The sequence below is a fragment of the Alosa alosa genome, chromosome 7, assembly GCF_017589495.1.
Source record: "Alosa alosa isolate M-15738 ecotype Scorff River chromosome 7, AALO_Geno_1.1, whole genome shotgun sequence".
NCBI classification, from domain to species: Eukaryota; Metazoa; Chordata; class Actinopteri; order Clupeiformes; family Clupeidae; genus Alosa; species Alosa alosa.
In genome coordinates this window covers 30,950,612-30,969,534 of record NC_063195.1, presented here as the reverse complement: position 1 = coordinate 30,969,534, position 18,923 = coordinate 30,950,612, and the positions used below count along the sequence as shown (strand labels likewise).

Genomic DNA, 18,923 nt, shown 5'->3' with positions numbered 1-18,923 from the left:
CAAAAGTAGGTGTAAAATAGTAAAACACTATTTTGCATTTTAAATACATGTATCAGAAATACTCCCCATCCCTGGTTGCTGACTGCAGCGACTCGAGCTAGGTAGTTATGATTTTTTTTTGAGTTTGTGTTTTGTGTTTATGTCAATTTTGATCAAGTTTGACCGCGGTCCTATGTTGCCCACCCAAAATTTCTACCAGTCCACCCAAATGTAGTACCTGGACCACTGCACATTTTTCTGATGTCATCCTACGGTTGCTGAGTGACATTTGAATGAGTTGACGGTCATATTTCAAATTAAGAGACCATTGCAAATTTGAATATGACTGTCAACTCAGCAACTGTAGGATGACATCAAATGTGCAGTGGTCTCTTAATATTTGTCCAGAGCTGAACATATCCGTGTAGCTACAAATAGAGGAGTGGGGAGACTGGAGACAAGCTGAAAGGAGCTGAAAGGAGCTGAAAGGAGAAATTAAAGTGAAAGAGAGACTGTAAAGAAAGGAAGAGAAAGAGGCCTTTCGTGTGCGTGTTGCGCAATCCTGGTTCTTCCCAGTGTGACTCACAGGCTGTGGAAAGGAGTCCCTTCGCTGAAGGGCATATCTCCTTGGCCGTACACGGCGGACATAGGGGGTGACTCGAACACGTCGTCAGCCATGGAGTACATCTCCTCTCGTGCGTCAATCTGAGGCAGGGGACAGCACAGTGAGCTCAATAGCAACAACAGATTCACTCATTCGTGGCTACACAGACTAGCTACCAGCATGTACTGTGAATATGCAACATCTATGCTAACTCATTAGCCTTGGTCCCATCACTGAATGCGTACATTTAGCTTCCTTTTGCTCCATTGTCAAACAATGGGATACATCTCCTCTTGTGCATTCAACCAAAACAAGAGGGAAATAAAATGAGATGCATACATCTCCCTTTTGTATACACATCCATAGAAACAGACAGAAGTTCCCTCCCAAGCCATTCACAACTGGCCACATACTCTTCTGCTAACTTATCAGCTTGAGTCCCATCATAGATTATTTCTATCAACGATTCAGAGTTTTACACAGAAGTGTATAGTTTCTGGTATAGGGCTCCTTCTCTAAGAGTGGTCCTGACACTCTAGTTCTAACTGGAGACACCATGAGCTAATGGGCACGCTAAATGGGAGCCAGCTCATACAGTCTGCCAGTGCATGGGGAACCAGAAACAACATCTGACATTTCGTTTTAATGATCCAGGCCGAGACTGACTCAAAGCTGATGTGCAGTGTGTAAGTGATTTACCTGTACGGATAAAAAAAAAAAAACAGTGGAATATACACAGGAAATGAGGAGATGGTAAACAGAGAAAAGGTTAGACACAGAGGGCAGAGACTTCCCTTATTGGTGAGAAGTAAACAGAAATAATAAACCCCCTTTTCTATCCATTTGAAACCAACCGCCCAAACTTTGAGTGAAGTGAAAACGGCTACTTCGACTGATATGACTGAGTCACTAGAAAGAAGAAAAAAATTGCATACTGAACACTACCATTTCAGAGAGACACAGAGGGCACGAAAGGGACAAGAGAACAGCAGGTAAATGTTGGACAGAGGGACACTCTCTCTCTCTCTCTCTCTCTCTCTCTCACCTTGCTGAAGAAGACGGAGTCGGAGGTGTCGGCCGTGTCCACCGTGTCCTCCTCCATCCAGCTAGGCTGGGCGAAGCTTCGGCGCGGGAAACCACGGACTGAGCCCTGCAGCCCCGGACGACCCTACGCAACACAAACCACAAACCCCAACGGTCACTCAGCAGTCTCACTCGAAAAACCACTGAACAGATGATCAACAGCACCTGGACATTCCCCAGATGACTTTGCCATCTTTAACCAGCATAAAGCCTCCAAAAGTTTCCAAAAACCACACAGGTTATTTTGCACTTGTTTGTGTTCATTTGGTTTGGAATGTTACAAAATATACCAAAGGCCAGCGACACAAAAGGCAGAAAGTAAACAGGAACATCAGGACATCTACCCATCCAATACCAAAACACTATAAATTGCACATTTACCACAACAACCACACTTCACTGCATCAGACTAATGCAGATACTCCATTAGTTCTCTGTGCCCTAAAGTTCATCGCTGTAACCTTTGCCCTTTGAGCCCGGAGCCTGACCTTGATGAGGTTGGAGGCGGCGCGGATGCTCATGCGGGCGACGGACTCCCTCTTGCGGCGCGGCAGGCGGCTGTAGCCGGAGCGCTGGCTGGAGAAGGAGCTGAGCGAGGTGATGCGGGGGGTGAAGGGCGTCCGCGGCGGCCGGTCCGTCTCGCTCGGGTTACGAAAGGCCCGGCCGCGGGCCAGAGGGTCCACGATCTGGAGAGGAGAGGAGACGAAGATGAGTTACAGGATAGTGCTTTAAGGACAATAAGGGACAGAAAAAGTCATTTATTTTCATTTACATTTTCATGATTTAATTTCATGAACTTTTAGGCAGAGGATTCGCTTACAGTACAATACAGTGCTTGGCTTGTATAGCATCTTCATATCCTTAACCTCACAAATTTATCACAGCTTGTCTTCGCAACAGAAATGAAAATAACATGTCGTCAGTGAAGAATGTAAGCATGGGGACTACAAAGGCACCAGAGAGATTACCAGCATGAGGTCAAAGGTCAAAAGACCTCATCAGGACATCTGAGAGCACAGGCACGTCTCATGGGACACCCAAGACACTCCCTAAATGCATGACATGACCTAGCCCCCAACAGCAGTGCACACTGCCGAGACAAACAAGAAGAAGCGGAGGAGAGGAGAGGAGAACAGAGGAGAGGAGAGGAGAGGAGAACAGAGGAGAGGAGAGGAGAACAGAGGAGAGGAGAGGAGAGGAGAGGAGAACAGAGGAGAGGAGAGGAGAGGAGAACAGAGGAGAGGAGAGGAGAACAGAGGAGAGGAGAGGAGAGGAGAGGAGAACAGAGGAGAGGAGAGGAGAGGAGAGGAGAGGAGAACAGAGGAGAGGAGAACAGAGGAGAGGAGAACAGAGGAGAGGAGAGGAGAGGAGAGGAGAGGAGAGGAGAGGAGAGGAGAGGAGGAGGAGAGGAGAAACAGAGGAGGAGAGGAGAGAGAGGAGGGAGAGGAGAGAAGAGAGGAGAGGAGAGGAGAGGAGAGGAGAGGAGAGGAGAGGAGAGGAGAGGAGAACAGAGGAGAGGATAGAGAGGAGAGGAGAGGAGAACAGAGGAGAGGAGAGGAGAGGAGAGGAGAACAGAGGAGAGGAGAGGAGAGGAGAGTGTGTGCTGGCTAGCAGTGACCAGAGGAGGCAGCAGCCAAACAGAGAGAAACTCAGAGAGAGTGATGTTATGATGAGAGAGAGAGAGACATAGATAGATAGACAGATAGAGAAAGACATAGATATACAGAGAGAGAGAGAGAGAGAGACATAGATAGAGAGATAGACAGACAGAGAGAAAGAGAGATAGTTAGAGAGAGAGAGAGAGAGAGAGAGAGAGAGAGAGAGAGAAAAAGAGAGAGAAATGAGTGCCAGCTACAGCTGAAGCACCCCTCCTGCACTGCTCCATTATTTACAGTAGGTTGGGGAGTAGTGCTCTCTGAGACCTTCCTCACCCTCACTCATCACTCTCTCCTCCTCCTCCTCTGATCCCACCCGCCTCATAGCAGATCCTTCACAAGTTCACATGTCCCAACCAGGGGCTCATCCACCACAGTTAAACTGTCTGAACTAGGGCTTCATCGATTAATCAATTAGTTGTTGACTATTAAATTAATATAATCGATAATCAATTGGTTTGTGTCATTCTTTAAGGAAAATACAGCAAAATACATCTCTGATTAAAGCTTCTTAAACTTGAATATTTACATACAATACTCCTCCATGACGGTGAACTAAAATATCTTTGGTGTGTGGACAAAATCTTGGGCTTTGGAAAACAACGATCAAGTTTTTTTTCACCATTTTCTGGAATTTTAACGATCAAACAACTGATCAATAAATCAGGAAAATAATTGTCAGTTGCAGCCCTAGTCTGAACTGTGGTGTCTGTAACTGTCTTTTCAGGGAACAGGCCATTTTGTTTTGTGTTTCTATGCAATCGTCTGAACAGAACAACTCTTGTTCTCTCCCACCCAAACCCATGTTCCAGTTCCTCCAGCACTGTTCCCCAGTAGGCCTCACACTGTGCCACTGCAGACAGACGGAGAGAAACTCACATAATGCCTCCTAGTAAAGAACTTGTGAAACGCCTCATAAAAACAAAACTACTGGGCAGGAGCTAGTTCCACTTTCTTTTCTGGGGCTTTCAGAAATGCAAACTATTTTGGCCCAGCACTCTGGTCCCTCGGGGCACTGGGGTTTCTGGGTTAGAAGAGTAGTGAGGAGGTGGGGGGGTGCATGTGTGTCTGTGGGGGGGGGTACCTTTGGCATCTTGAAGGCGGCGGGCGACTCCAGCTTCTCCATGCTGCTGCCGTCGGGCACGTCGCAGTACTGCGGCTTGAGCTTGCCGTAGCGCTGGCTGCAGTGGCGCAGGCTCTTGCGCTGCCACACCTGCTGCTTGGTCTCGAAGTCGCTGCCCACGCCGAACCACTGCGCCGTGCCCCTGTGGTCAGGAGTGGGGAAGAGAGAGGTGGGGGGGGGGAGAGAGAGAGAGAGAGAGAGAGAGAGAGAGAGAGAGAGAAGTGTGAAAAGAACATGGGAAGAGTGGAGGGAGAGAAAAGTTGGGGGAGGGGTGGAGACAACATACACAACTGAATGAGGAGGCATTCAAATGAGTATCCACTGAAAGCCATACAGACTCTAATGAATAAAGCAGTTCAATTGAAATTGGCTCAATACACTAAAGCGCCTGTGCAGTTTGCGGCACCAGTTGATCCAAAAATCAGTTGACATTTTTATTCTGCACGACTACATGTGCCTCGGAAATGCCGATGGGGGCAGTTTTGAGCATGCTTCAGGACCAGAGATGACTTCCTCCACTTCAGGCCTGGGTAATTATCTTATATGGAGGCTGACTGGAGCAGTGGCAGCACTCCAGCCCTCTAAGCCATCTAAACTAATGGCATTGACTGCAGCACATTTTCATTTTCATTAGGAAACAAGATTACAGCGCAATCCAGGAAATTGTGGTGTGCGTCGAGGAATTCATTTCGATTCGATTTGGTTCAGTGTTATTTCCAAGAAGTCATTACCAGAGTGCTCCGTTTTGTGTGCATTCCTAAAAAAAGGGATAGGTCCATGAGTGGTGCATGACAGTGAAGGATTCAATGTGCAGGTGAACGTGTGTGTGTGAGTGCAGATTGTGAACACAGGAATGTTGTGAGTGTGTGGCTGCCGGTGTGTGATACGTTAGCAGTGGCATGTGAGTGTGTGTGTCTTGGCTGCCTGAGTGTTGTTATTGAGGTGCGTCGTCGGTGTGTGATATGTTAGCAGCGACATGTGAGTGTGTGTGGGCAGTGGTGTGTGAGCCAAACGTGGTGGGGAGGTGAGAGAGAGAGAGAGAGAGAGAGAGAGAGAGAGAGAGAGTGAGAGGAGGAGTGAGGGAGTGAGGAGGAGTGGAGTGGGAGTGAGGGAGGAGTGAGTGAGTGAGCGAGGAGGAGTGGAGTGAGTGAGTGAGTGAGTGAGTGAGTGAGTGAGTGAGTGAGTGAGAGAGAGAGAGAGTGTGAGTGAGTGAGTGAGTGAGTGAGTGAGTGAGTGAGAGAGAGAGTGTGTGTGTGGAGCGATGGCTCACCGGCGGATGCTCTGCGAGAGCGAGGTCTGTCGGCGGAACTGGGCTCTCCTCCTCTCGGCCGAGGGCTCGGACAGGGCCTCGCTCGACTGCTGCATGCTCACGCTCTTCTGCAGCGATGGCCGCAGGGGCTGGAGAAACACACACACACACACGTTAATTTCCACATGAATCTTCTTAACTTTCGAGAAACATTACACAGCAGAGAGGAGAGCAAGTGCGCCAAAAGTGAACACATCACTGTTCAGTCAAGTTCTCCATATGATAAAGCACACAGACACCTACTGCTGACTGACTGCTCCACATCACTGTTCAGTCAAGTTCTCCATATAATAAAGCACACAGACACTTACTGCTGACTGATTTCTCCACAGGACTGGGAAAAAGTATATGAATGTATGTATATAATCTCCTTAGAGGCCATCACTCATCAGTCCCTGGACATCTCTGAACATGCTACAAAGACCAGCATGTGAGCTAGCACCCAGCCAGCAGGTGGGGTACAAGGCTTTATTGTGTGTGTGTGTGTGTGTGTGTGTGTGTGTGTGTGTGTGTGTTTTGATAGATAGAGAAAGAGTGAGAGAGAGATTGTCTGAGTATGCATGTGAGCGGTTTTCTGTGTGTATGTGTGTGGGTGTGTGTGTGTTTAAGCTTTTCTGAGAAAGAGCTTGTTAGACTGTGTGTGTGTGTGTGTGTGTGTGTGTGTGTGTGTGTGTGTGTGGTCTATGATAAAATGCCTCAGCGGAGGATGCCTCCCTCCACACCCCACACTGCTCTGATTGCCTGTGACAGGTAGTGGTGCTGTGCACTTTCACGCGTGGCGGAGCACATGAACTGCGTTTTCAAACAGCCATTTAGACCGGACGAGTGCCTCATGGGCGGACAGACATCCTTAGAGCAGTATCTGGGCCATTTGGCTCTTAAGTGCCTGACCACAGTGAGACGACTGAGACGCACCGAGTCGGGGAGAGGAGAACAGGGGCGACATCTTCACTATAAACCAGGGAAGAGAGAGAGAGAGGAGAGAGAGAGAGAGAGAGAGAGAGAGAGAGAGAGAGAGAGAGAAAGAGAGAAGAACAGGGGCGACATCTTCACTATAAACCAGGGAAGAAAGAGAGAGAGAGAGAGAGAGAGAGAAAGAAAGAAAGAAAGAAAGAAAGAGAAAGAAAGAAAGAAAGAAAGAAAGAAAGAGAGAGAGAGAAGAACAGGGGCGACGTCTTCACTTTAAACCAGGGAGGAGCTGTGTGCCATCCCCAAGATCTGTCTGGAAAATATTCCTTTCCGTGTCAGCGGAATTATGTGTCAGCAGCAACTTCCGACTCCCAGCAAGCGTAGCAAATGTAACATCAACACAGAGCAATGGCACAGCCAAGAACACCACTACATCACCCAGGACAAGCTCTGTCAAAACTGCAAAAATAAAACCATCCCATCTAATAGGATGTAGCACTCAATATCTAAATAATGTAGCAAATATGGTATATTTTTCAACTCAACAAATATAATTTATCCAAACATGTTCAAGAAATGCATCACAACTCTTTGTTACTTGGCTAATAAAGTCCTAAATGTAAATAACTTGCATGTCATCATCACATTACAGCGATATAAAAGGCATTCACAAGAGGAAATAGAGTCATGCATTTTTTGTCTTGCAAGACTCAGTTACCACCATGCTGCATAACTGTCACACCAAACCCTCCAGTGAATACCAGTCACCAGCCATGTGCAGCTGTTTCTCTCTCTCTCTCTTTCTCTCTCTAGTTATGGCCACACCCAGTCTGCACTCAAACACCACGTGCACAGCTGAACTGGTCATGAGGTTTAACCACTGACCTACAAAAAGCCATGAGACAACATCATCAGTGTTGATAACAGTGTGAGAGCGAAACAGTGATGAACATCAGCCATAGACTGTTAAAATAAAAGACCTTCTGATAACAAAGACAAACAGGTCTGCCTAGTTGTTATACCTCATGTATGTAATCCAATATGAAATATGGTCTGTTAACTTACATTCAACTACTGAATCACAACAATGATGACGTAAAGAGTGCTACAAAGGCCATCGCCAGCCCATAATATACAATGGACCCTTAGTAGTGCTACTGCTGCCATGGGCAGTCAGTGTGGGAAAACAGGACCTCTCACTTCCCTCAGGAGGTCATCTGCGTGCGATGTGAACGCTCTGAAAAGATTCTGACCTGTTTGCTGGACTCTGCTTCACACTCTTCCTGGGACGGAGGGATCGCGATGGTCAAGCTCGGAGGCTTCTTGCTCTTCAGGCGGCTGTCTGGTTGGCTGCCGCTGCCGTTTGGCTCCGCCTCCTCCTGGGCCGACATCCTGACGTCTCTCTCAGGTCCTGGGGAGACGAAAAATTTTTGTTTCTTTCCTTAGTATGACTCCAAATAACAATTCTTAGTATGACTCCAAATAATGATTCTTAGTATGACTCCAAATAACAATTCTTAGTATGACTCCAAATAACAATTCTTAGTATGACTTCAAATAACGATTCTTAGTACGAGTCCAAATAATGATTCTTAGTATGACTCCAAATAACGATTTTCTACCATTACATCCTGGCCACAAATAAGATACATATTTATTGGTTAGGTCCCCAATCCCAATGCAATACACTTTTTGTGAATTCTCAGATAATTGTTTGTCAAAGTCTTTTAGGTGTGTGTGTTCAAAAAAAACTCCAGTGGTCGTACACAGTCCAGTAAATAGCTAACAAAGTGGCTTGGAACAAGGAAGCCATACGCTATTCAAGCCAATGAACATGTTGCCTTGAGCACGGAAGGGAAGCATGCAATGTGAAATCTGTTCATATTTTGAGCTTAACAGCCATTCACCAGAATCAAGGACTGTACCTTCAATGACCTGCAATGTGGCGACAACGTTAGTTCCAGTCACTGACCTGTGATTATATATACGGAAGTTACTCGTTACTTGTTGAAGCTCTCATACAAGCTGACCGTTCTATTCTGTAGTGCAACGGCCCATGTGAGCGAAAGGAAGGATGACCTGTGACTTGTGAACAATACAAAACTATCCTCTTGATAGATGGCTGTGCTGAACTGTTGAGTGAATTATGAAATGACTGGAGAGCAAAAATATTTGCTGATCATAGAATTCCAAGCGAATGGAAACAGTCTGTAGACTGTTGGCAAAGAGAAGAGCTAACAGCACTCTCACACAGTACAATAAGGGAAAAATAGGAAGATGATCATATGAGATTATGTATGTATCGCAATCAAACAAATAAAATGAAAAATACTGGAAAGAAAAATCATTGTCAATTAGTATAATCTTAAGGGCCCTTCATGTCATACTGAGACCCTTTCACATGAGGTGCCACAAACACGCCATGTTAGCTCATAGACTTACTGTCCACTCTGTTACGATGAAAGTGAGCTCTTTTTAGATCATGCATGACCTGGTGGTACTCACATCCCAACATCCCCACAGGAGGCCATGTATGACATCACCGGGACCACACACACACACACACACACACACACACACACACACACACACACACACACCCAGGACTTGTGTGATCTCACACTCCCATTTCCCTGATGAACAAACAGGAAAATCCAACACCCTCTCCACACTCAAACAGCGTGGCAAAGGTGTGCACTTCATACCCATGGTAACTGCATAAGAGCTCAATCTAAACAAACTGAATCAATGGGACTCTGAACCCTGCTGCTTAACAAACAGATGTTCCTCTCTCACATATGTCTATTTTTGTTCGTTGGCACATGCTTCTATCTATAATGAGTTACAAATGAGGTGCATGCACACACATCCAAAGTGAGCTATGAGATATCAATGGTGGCATATCTTTTGATGTAAAGTGCACTGTCAACCTCAGACTGCTTATGTTGGTTTGGGAGTGCCGGTTATGAGATAGACCATCACAGTCCGAAACACGATCCTCCCCCGGGGAGAGTTCAGAGGCCCTTCGTTACAGTGCTGTGGATGAAGCAGCACTCTTTGGAGCCAATCACGACACAAACGTATATTCTATTCTGCCTGCACTGAAGATGCAGCAACCTAAAAAACACCCAGACTGATGAGATCAGTGTCATAAGTCACAAGTTCTGTCCCCTCCCACTGCCCTCACTGCCCGCCCTCCGTGAGTCATGACTTACAGAAGTCGCTTCCTCATGCTGACAGTGACCACTTCATCATGTGTGAGAAAACGAATGGCTTTGCTCCAAGGCACCATAATCAAACGCACAGGAATAGAGGCGTCCGTGGATGAAGAGGGCCATTGATCGTTCTCCACTATGCTGGACTCTCATGCCTGTGGGTGAAGTCCACTGCTCTGGACATCTGACTTTGGCCCTATATTTAGACTGCCATCACACATGCCACAAGGGACACAGTGGGGGGTTTCGCTTTAACATGCGTAATATGCAACTTACCACTAGCAAGTCACAGTATCGTTAACAATTTAGATATGAGACCCCCTTAAGATCACTTCAGACACCCTTCATTTCAAATGAATTTGTTGGCATGTGGTAGTTAAGTCTTATTTATCCCTTAATCCATGAAGAAATGTATTGATTATTACTTGGCAGGACACTCTGAATAATGAATAACCCACATACTGTTTGAACTGAAATGTAGCCTTTTATATATGCATCATAAACCACTGTGTAATTACAATTCCATAGACACACACCAGTGCCTTAGTTTAGAGTCCAACAAAGGATAAAGTGAGGTAATACACAAGCACAGCTTTTGTTTTAGTTCTGTGAAAGGTGGAGTCCACAATTCAGATTACGTTTCACTAAAGGAGGCTGATGTTTGACCTCAACAGCCGATCAAATTACACCCCCCCCCCCTTCCGTGCTCACAGCATTAATTGTTTAGAGATTGTTGTTGAGATTGTTTATTTCGCTGTCCAAACCACTGTGTTTGATCCCATTTACAGAGGCAGGCTTGTGTCAGAACACCAAACACTTGCAGATTAGCAGAATTTGACCAAAAGCAGGTGGGATCAGACTCACAGACTGCACCTTCTATGCCCGACCACATAATAAATGAACTCCCACTAGGAAGGGGGTGAAAAATTGATGCCAGCATAGCGTGCGTGCCACGGGCTGATTTGATTTCATGAATGTTGATGTTATGGCAAGCCAGGCCACAGTCATGAAAGAGCCATCAGTGTGAGCAGAGTACATAAGGCCAGCTCCGGTTTCAGAGCAGCCACAGCCCTCGAGAGGCGCTCACAGGATGCTTCCTGGTGCCAAGGCTCTTCCACAGAGCCCCTGAAGGAAGAGAAACGTTTCCCCCACACAAATATCAACAGTGCAGACTCACCGTTTCGCCGGTCCAATTTGCAATTATATCACATATGATTAGATTTCATTGCAGCATCATATGCTGCCTCAAACAGCAACCGAGAGCAAAGCAAACAGACATCATTCCGCTGCTGTGATGCTGGTGGAGAGACATAAGATATTGATCAGTGTTTCTCTTTGGAGAGTGAAGCCAACTGAAGGCCAGGCCAGGCCAGTGGTGTTTTCTTATACAAACCACCCTCCCCACCCACAGAAATATAAAAACACATGCCAGTCGCCATTAGTGACCACACCTGATGCAGTCACCATGGTAGTGTGAGCCCCCCAGGACAGTGGAAGCCACTGTGATGATCAATAACAAAGCTACACTCCCTCCCTCCCTCCCTCTCTCACTCACTCAATCGTTAAGCACTCAGATAAGATGATATGCACATCATGCCAACAATATGATGTGCACCATATGGCGTGCAGCCATTGTCAGTCTGTGTGGGAGTGACAGTGGAGGACGTGGGAGTGAGTGTGAGGGGTTTGCGGTGTTTGAATTGGATAGCGCTCTGCTCACCTCAACAGCCCCCCCCCCCCCCCTCATTCACTTAGCGCTAATGAAAAAATGAAAAACAACCACAGCGCCAAGGAAACTGCCAGCACTCCTTCCCTCGCTCCATCTATCCATCCATCCCTCTCTCCCTCCATCCCTCGTTCCCTAATGGAGTCTTTTACAGCACTCCTGAAAGGCTATGGCCATTATTCCTCTACTGTCCACAGAGGCATTCACTCATGTTGGCAGACAGACAGACTGACTCTCCCCACAGCAGAGACAAGCTCAAGGAAATAAAGGCAGTTTAATTCTTCAATAGCAACTGAAGAATTGTGTCTTGGCAAAGCTATGGAGCTGCATTTCAGCAGTGAAGCGGTTCTCTTAAAGGTTGTATCAGCGATTTCAGGCCCAAAAAAGGCCCAAACATAAATGATCATATTTATCTAATCTTTCCTAACGATCCGCTAGCTGCCTGCCCCATAAGCAGTCTAGGCTCTGATATCTGCACACAAAGCCAATTGCTAACAACAAGTGTTGCCAACCACTCAAAGGCAAAATAAAAAGTGTTCCAACCAATAACTGACAAGGTGCGCGTTAAGGAGAGTTTCAATTGCACGGGAGGGAGGGGGAGGGAGTAGCGAGCTAGCTCTCTGTTTTGTTTGAACGTCAACAGAAGTGACGTTACCCCGCCATCACTGATACAACCTTTAAAATAGCATTGTTTATTGTTTGTCTAGGTGCAGGACAAAAGAGGACTGCTAAGAATACTGTGTGGACATTGGGATGCTCTGGGGTTGCCGTGACCACATGTTGCATCAGTTTGTTTACGGGGAAGTCCTCCTAATAAGTAGATTAAAACTCTTCATTATGCATACCGGAAATGTGGGACTCCCGGTAATCTACTCAAGGACTCTAAAAACTAGCTTATAAGATTAAATGTAGGCGTTTCCCCAGGAGAAAATAAACAGGGTATGGCTATTTACAGCAAGCCTTTAAGGTAAGATCCGGTCACAAGTGTTGGTATGACTCAATCGACCACAGGAGCACAAGTAGCAACTGTTGTTATGGAGACACCTGAGCAACTAAGCACTTTGTGGTCTACTAGTAAGAGCAAAAGTGTGCTGGGATTAACCAGATTTCCTTTCCTTCCACAAGTTGTCTCTGACAAGTTCTTGGAAAGCTACTGGAAAAGGTGTGGTGGGACAGCTCTTCTGGGGGGTATTCCAAGTATGTGGTTTAGTGTCCAACCTGGGTAAGTTAACTCGGAGTAAGGGGTAAACCTCCTAGTAGAAGAGCTGTATGGCTTCATTCTCCTAACAAAGCAATGGCATAGGACTCTTGTTGTAGGAGGTTTACCACTTACTCAGAGTTAACTTACCCAGGTTTGTCTCTAAACCATGTACTTGGAATACCCCCCTGATCATGTTCACATGAGAGTGCACTACAAACCTTTTACAGATGAGCAGTAGCCCAGCCTTTTGCCTGAAACTACTCTGCGGAACTAATGAATTGTTCCAACATACCCAGCACGCTCATTCTAGCTCACGCACACAACACTCACACACCCACACCCAGGCATTATGGAGTCAGGTCAGGCAAGGACCTGTTGACACACAACCCATTACGCCCACATCAGAGGGCTGACATTTCATCCCGGATAAAAAACATTCCTGAGTGGCTACTCCAATGGGGTGACTGATGCAACGTCTTAAGACAGGCTGCTGCCCACGTAACTTACGCTGGTGGTCAATGAACTTACCAGGGCGGGTTCTACTCTGACACGACAGGCTCGTTAGCGTGGCCTTGCAGCGAGGACCCTGCCCTTGAGTTTGGTGCCACCATGTGTCAATCAGTTCAATGTGTCTCATTGACTTGTCCATTTCAGGGAAAATAATGTTGCAACAGTACCTTTAAAGCAGGCTCTCTCACAGTCCATTGATTGCAAAAAAAACTATTCTAGTCTAAAAAATAAACTTTTCCAAATGCCAGGGCTTTGGTTGCGCTCAGGAATGACTTAAACAAAAGCAGGCCCCTGGAGAGCCAGTTAGTCTGTGGGAACAGCACCCAGTCACATGATTTCCCAGACAATTTAAAAAGTACTATTTTGCCACTCGGCTTGACAGACTTTTCCAGAAAAAAAGCATTTGATTTCTCAGGCGCATCTGGACACCATCTGCCCTACGCATACACTTCGGCATCAAAACATAACCAGAGGGTGAGGAATGGTCAGTTACATATAAGGCAAAGGAGCATGTGGACGTTGCAAACACACCAGAGGAGTGTGCCTGCAGAACATGGCAAACTCATCATGGTGTGTGGTGAGCATTCTGGCGCATAATGGCTGCCATGCATCACCCAGGTGGGTGCCACACATTGGTGGTGGTTAGTGAGGGCCCCCTTTCCATGTGAAGCGCTTTGAGTGTTGAGAAGAGCACTATAGAAATGTAACGTGTTGTTGTTGTTGTTGTTGTTGTTGTCACCATAGGTCCTCCTTACAGAGCATATGACAAGGTGCAAGTGCTTCCAAAACGGGTCACTCCAATACTCACTCACACTTGAGAAAGATAGATAGGTAGTCAGATTATAAGGCCTGACTGGGAAGAAGTCATCTGACTGAGGCATGAGGCTAAACAAACATGACAGGAAGACTTGACAGAACTGTCCGAAAGGACCAGGAGGGACTCGCCGGGTAGCTTTAGCTCATCCCAACCCCCGCCCACCCCACCAGGTCTCCCAAGCTGTCACCCTATGTGGTAGCCATGGAGACGAACCAGAACAAGCTCTCTTTGAATGTCAAGGCGAGTACAGCTTACAGTAGCCTGACTAGTCTTGCCTAGCACCGAGCAAGTGGCAGGGACCGAACATAGAGGAAAGCAGCTATCAGGTCAGGTTTCATTTCCTGTTGCATTCCACGCCATCTGCCGTGCCATTTGTGCATTCAGCCTCTGCTCTCTAAGATCCGCTCCATGCCCCTCCATGTCACTGTGGCCACAGAATAACAGTCAGTTAGCCAAGGGCAGCTCAATTTGCGTAGAACCGGAGGTTTTGGTGGAGAACCACAAGACCAGCAGTGTTCATTCTAAAAGGCCAGTGATTCCACTTCAAACTAATGTTACTACTGTCAGGGGTCCAAACACAGTGCACAGCCAATTGGGATCGGAGGCAGTCAAGCGGCTCTCGCAAAACAAAAAAAAGATATATGTGACATACATAAACACACCAACAAAACTGAGAACAAAAATATTTCAACAACTAGCTGCAAAACCCTGTTTAAAAATACTTACAGTTTTCACAAGATGGGTGTCACTTCTCGGCCCGGATCTATCTTAACACATTCGGCTCATCGAAAGAGGAAGTGTCACTAGCCTCAGCCTCATATTGCGACACTAGTGACCATCTTCCCGAGGGCTTCAGTCCATCTGATTTGAACAAAAAGTGGTGGTGGTCAGTGTGAGAAAGAAGAAGATGACAGCGCGCACACACACACATTTAGCCTAATGCACATACACAATGTGGTTTTGCTCATCGCCTGTGGCAAATATAGAGACTAGGAGAGGAGAGCGCGTAGTGCAGGCGAGAGGAAGAGAAGGAGGAGGAGGAGGAGGAGGAGGAAGAGAAGGAGGAGGAGGAGGAGGATGATGGAGCAGGAGGAGAAGGAGGAGGAGGAGGAGGAGGAGATGGAGCTCATCGGGACCACAGCTTCTCCATCTACCAATAGGGTCAGGCAGAGCAAGCGTCTAAACATGTCACACAGCTCAGCGACTCACAGCCACAGGAGCCACCACTATATAATGTACTTGCATGTCACAGCGCACATGGGTCCAGGTCACTTTTAAATGCAATGAAAAGACACTTGATAAAAAGAGGACATTTGATTTGGTTTATGCAATTCCCATGCTTGCATGAATTTGAATCTAACACATAAGCCATTCCTGTACTTGTGCATGAACTATAAAACAGTGATGTGCCATGACAACTGTCACTATTCAACGGGAATCACTATCTGCTGTAATTATACAAGGGAATCAGGCTATACAAGGTTTTTGTAATGGAAAGCTCTTTACAGAAATTCCACCAAGTACATGTCCAGACTTGATAGGCATGAGAGTTTGAAATCCATACCGGCAACTTCCATCACCAGCTGCTTAGTGAGAAGAGTCTCCAGCCCTTTTCCGAGAAGAAGGCCTGAGTTTATCTTTTGAGATACTGCACAAGTTGGACTATGCTCATCACCACACAGATGTGTAAAAACAAACTCACAAGTTGTTTCACAGAAGGAATGCAAAAAGGCCCACTTTGTGTCTCTGATCACACACTTGGATCACACTCTCTGATCACACAGACCTGCAGTCATGGCGACGCATTTCTAGTCTGGGGGTCTTTCAGTCATACTTTTCTATACAGTACCAGACATTTGGTGACACAAAAACATGGATGCATGACACTGCATTAAAAAATACTTCCAGGATGGGTTACAGCACAGGTAGTGGGTTTTTGACTATGTTGCTAGGGAAGGCCTGGGGTCCTGTTCTGCACTGGACATGTTGTAGCACAGCAAAACAGCATGGGACTGCAGTAAAGTCACTGACATGAAAGGGGGTGCGGGCCTCCGGGCTAATTGTGGAAAACACCATAACAGAGGTACGTAAAGGAACAGGGGCAGATCAAGAAGCAGTCTCATCTCTACAGTGATATGCTGCAAAAACATTTGACCCACACACAAACTCTTGACCCACATACTTTAACAAGCCAAAATGTCCGCCCATGCTATAGCTAATGTTATCCCTTACAGAAACAAACAGCAGTTTTCCCCTGCAGCTCATATGCAGGAATTAAGTGTTTCGGCCATGACAAAATGCACTGCAACTAGGCTACATTGCATAAATGCAATTAGCTGGGCATGAAACTGCACTGTAGGGTACTTACAAAAATGGCTGCAGTTACGGGACAGAAACGTGCAGTTACACTGCCGTTTTTGTTAAGAGATTTCATCACAGTAGTAGATTATACATCTGTGTTCCTCTTTTGTAACTTGCTACTCTTCTGTGGGAATCCAGGTGGTGTGTGGTGTAACCGTATTTTCAACAGGCCCCACTGAACAAGGGTGTTCACTGACAAGACAACCGACAAACCAGTAGCTGAGTTGGCCCACAACGCCAACTCAATGGCCAGATGCCAACCAGGCTACCAATTTTGTTAAATGAGTGTGATGGGAGGGAAAAGCATTGCGTGCTACACTGTTGTTCAAATTTTCCAATTCAAACTGACAGCCAATCCGTCTATGGTCCTCAATTCACACAAGCCACAACAGGCACTCCGGCTTCATATTTCATACACACTCAGCCTTGTTAAAACGCAGCATAGTCGCATGGAACGGGGCAGGCCCTCGTATTCTTTCAGTGTCGAAAGTTGTTGCTGTGCGTAACCTTCACGGAGGAGACGGGGGAGCCACTTTCAGAGTAGGATATAGCAATTTATAGAAGTTGGTCTATTGCAAATCCTAAAACAAACTTGAAATGGTGTTTCTCTCCAAACTCTGAGTCTGAACAGCTTTTAAAAAAAAGCTTTGTTGAGGCAACTGATAGTGGGTATGCTACATTTGAATCAATCCTACCGATTCCAAAGAGATTTGGCGTCTACTCGACGTTCAGAGCCCTCATCCAATCTTCAGTAAAGGATTAATGGACGGATGAACTTGAATTTTAGATTGTAGCGGAAGTTCTTCGCAGTTTCATTATAAAAAATAATGCTATAAGTATGCTAATGATTACCAGTGTGCTCTGGCAACCGTAGCCCATAAAGCGCGTTAACACAAAAGTACGCTGGGCAACGCTATACAAAATCAGCCAACTGAATGTAGTCTATCGCTCCTATTAAAAACAATGTATCCCAAACAAATAGTCTATAACCTCGTGTCTCCTTCCATAAAGTAGGCTAATATTATTTGCGCTCTACACATTTCGTTGTATGGTGTCTGTTTGGATACCATACATTGCCAACATGTGGAACATATGCTAATAGTCACTGTCTACACACATAAAAGGTCAGACTCAACAAATAAAGTCTTACCTGAAATTTGTCCAGAGGAGGTTTTTGGCGTTAAGTTTAATGTAGTCACTGAGAATACTGCAGTATCACCAAAATTATGGTGGTGTTTCGAAAACAACCTATCTCTCCTCTTCCCAAGACAATTTACACTCGGGAGAGGAAAAGTGGGAGGGCTTATTTGGGCAAGTCTTGACAGAGTGTATCAGCCATGGCATTAATTGAGCAAGTCTGCAAAGATGAGAAACCAAGTAAAATGTGTGCTATTTATAGAGGTTTACTATGCATGTGTCTATTTAGAAAGTGTTAAGTCTACGTTCTGTCTGACATTCCAATCGTTAGGCTTTTCCAACGCCTGGATAAGCCTGTGCCTACACAAAGGGAACCAAAGAAATATAAAACAAAATAAATCTGATAGTGTTCTATGACTGTAGAAAGGAAGAATTGGACCTTGGCACTACGTTCCACTTGTGTAGGCTGCGATGTACTTTTTCTATTTCCGCAAGCATTCATCTGATAATGCGGCGGCTGGTATTTCACAAGAGACATAACATTCACACTTTCTACGCGTCACAGTAGTTTAAGCGTGACCCCTCACTGCTCCCGAGCGCCGCCGTTGTAGCAGGCAGCTCACTGCGCCGGGATTAGTGTGTGCTTCACCTCACTGTGTGCTGTTTGTGTTTCACTAATTCACCGATTGGGTTAAATGCAGAGACCAAATTTCCCTCACGGGATCAAAAAAGTATATATACTTATACTTACATGTAGTCACATAATAAAGTAAACACTGACATCTAGCGAACACAATTGAATATTCACATGCACATACTTGACATAAGGTCACACTCCCAGCAGACAGAACACTGACATTTCAGATGTTTATTTTTAATACCTCTACATTTTTATTATGACCGCCGCTAGCGAAGCGGTCATATAATGATTGTCAAATCTTTTTTTTTTTTTTCGTCATCTACTTCCTGTATTTTTGGTCAACGATACCCGGAACACCGAAACACCGGTGCACATGAAATTTGGTGGGTATGTAGCCCCACTAGACACCCCCCCCCCCCCCCAGGTAAAAATGAAAATGCAATATCATTCTGCTTTAATCGCCCCTATCTTCAGTTAAGATGTTCAGAACTGCACCAAATTGTATGTGTATGATTGACCAGGCATTCTCTGGGGGTATGCCAAGTTTCGTAGAATTTCATCCACGGCGCGGGGTCTAAAAAAATGTAGGTTATGTGTACATTTAGTGACTGTACACTCATTGGCCTGTAGATGGCGGTGCACACATATACACAT

At 45.9% G+C, this 18,923-nt stretch overlaps 1 protein-coding gene across 1 annotated transcript in view; it reads right to left on the bottom strand.

Annotated features, from left to right (window-relative positions):
- Positions 1 to 17,871, bottom strand: part of LOC125297930 (inactive rhomboid protein 2-like) — a 33,063-nt gene extending 15,192 nt beyond the window's left edge. Inside the window, exons 1-8 of the mRNA XM_048248500.1 lie at positions 17,643 to 17,871; positions 14,858 to 14,992; positions 7,916 to 8,073; positions 5,715 to 5,842; positions 4,406 to 4,586; positions 2,155 to 2,352; positions 1,629 to 1,751; positions 566 to 684 (exon numbers count right to left, since the gene is read on the bottom strand). Coding sequence (XP_048104457.1) covers positions 566 to 684; positions 1,629 to 1,751; positions 2,155 to 2,352; positions 4,406 to 4,586; positions 5,715 to 5,842; positions 7,916 to 8,053 — 887 coding nt within the window. The 5' untranslated portion in view covers positions 8,054 to 8,073; positions 14,858 to 14,992; positions 17,643 to 17,871. The remainder of the gene's footprint in view (positions 1 to 565; positions 685 to 1,628; positions 1,752 to 2,154; positions 2,353 to 4,405; positions 4,587 to 5,714; positions 5,843 to 7,915; positions 8,074 to 14,857; positions 14,993 to 17,642) is intronic.
- Between the last annotated feature and the right edge of the window lie 1,052 nt (positions 17,872 to 18,923).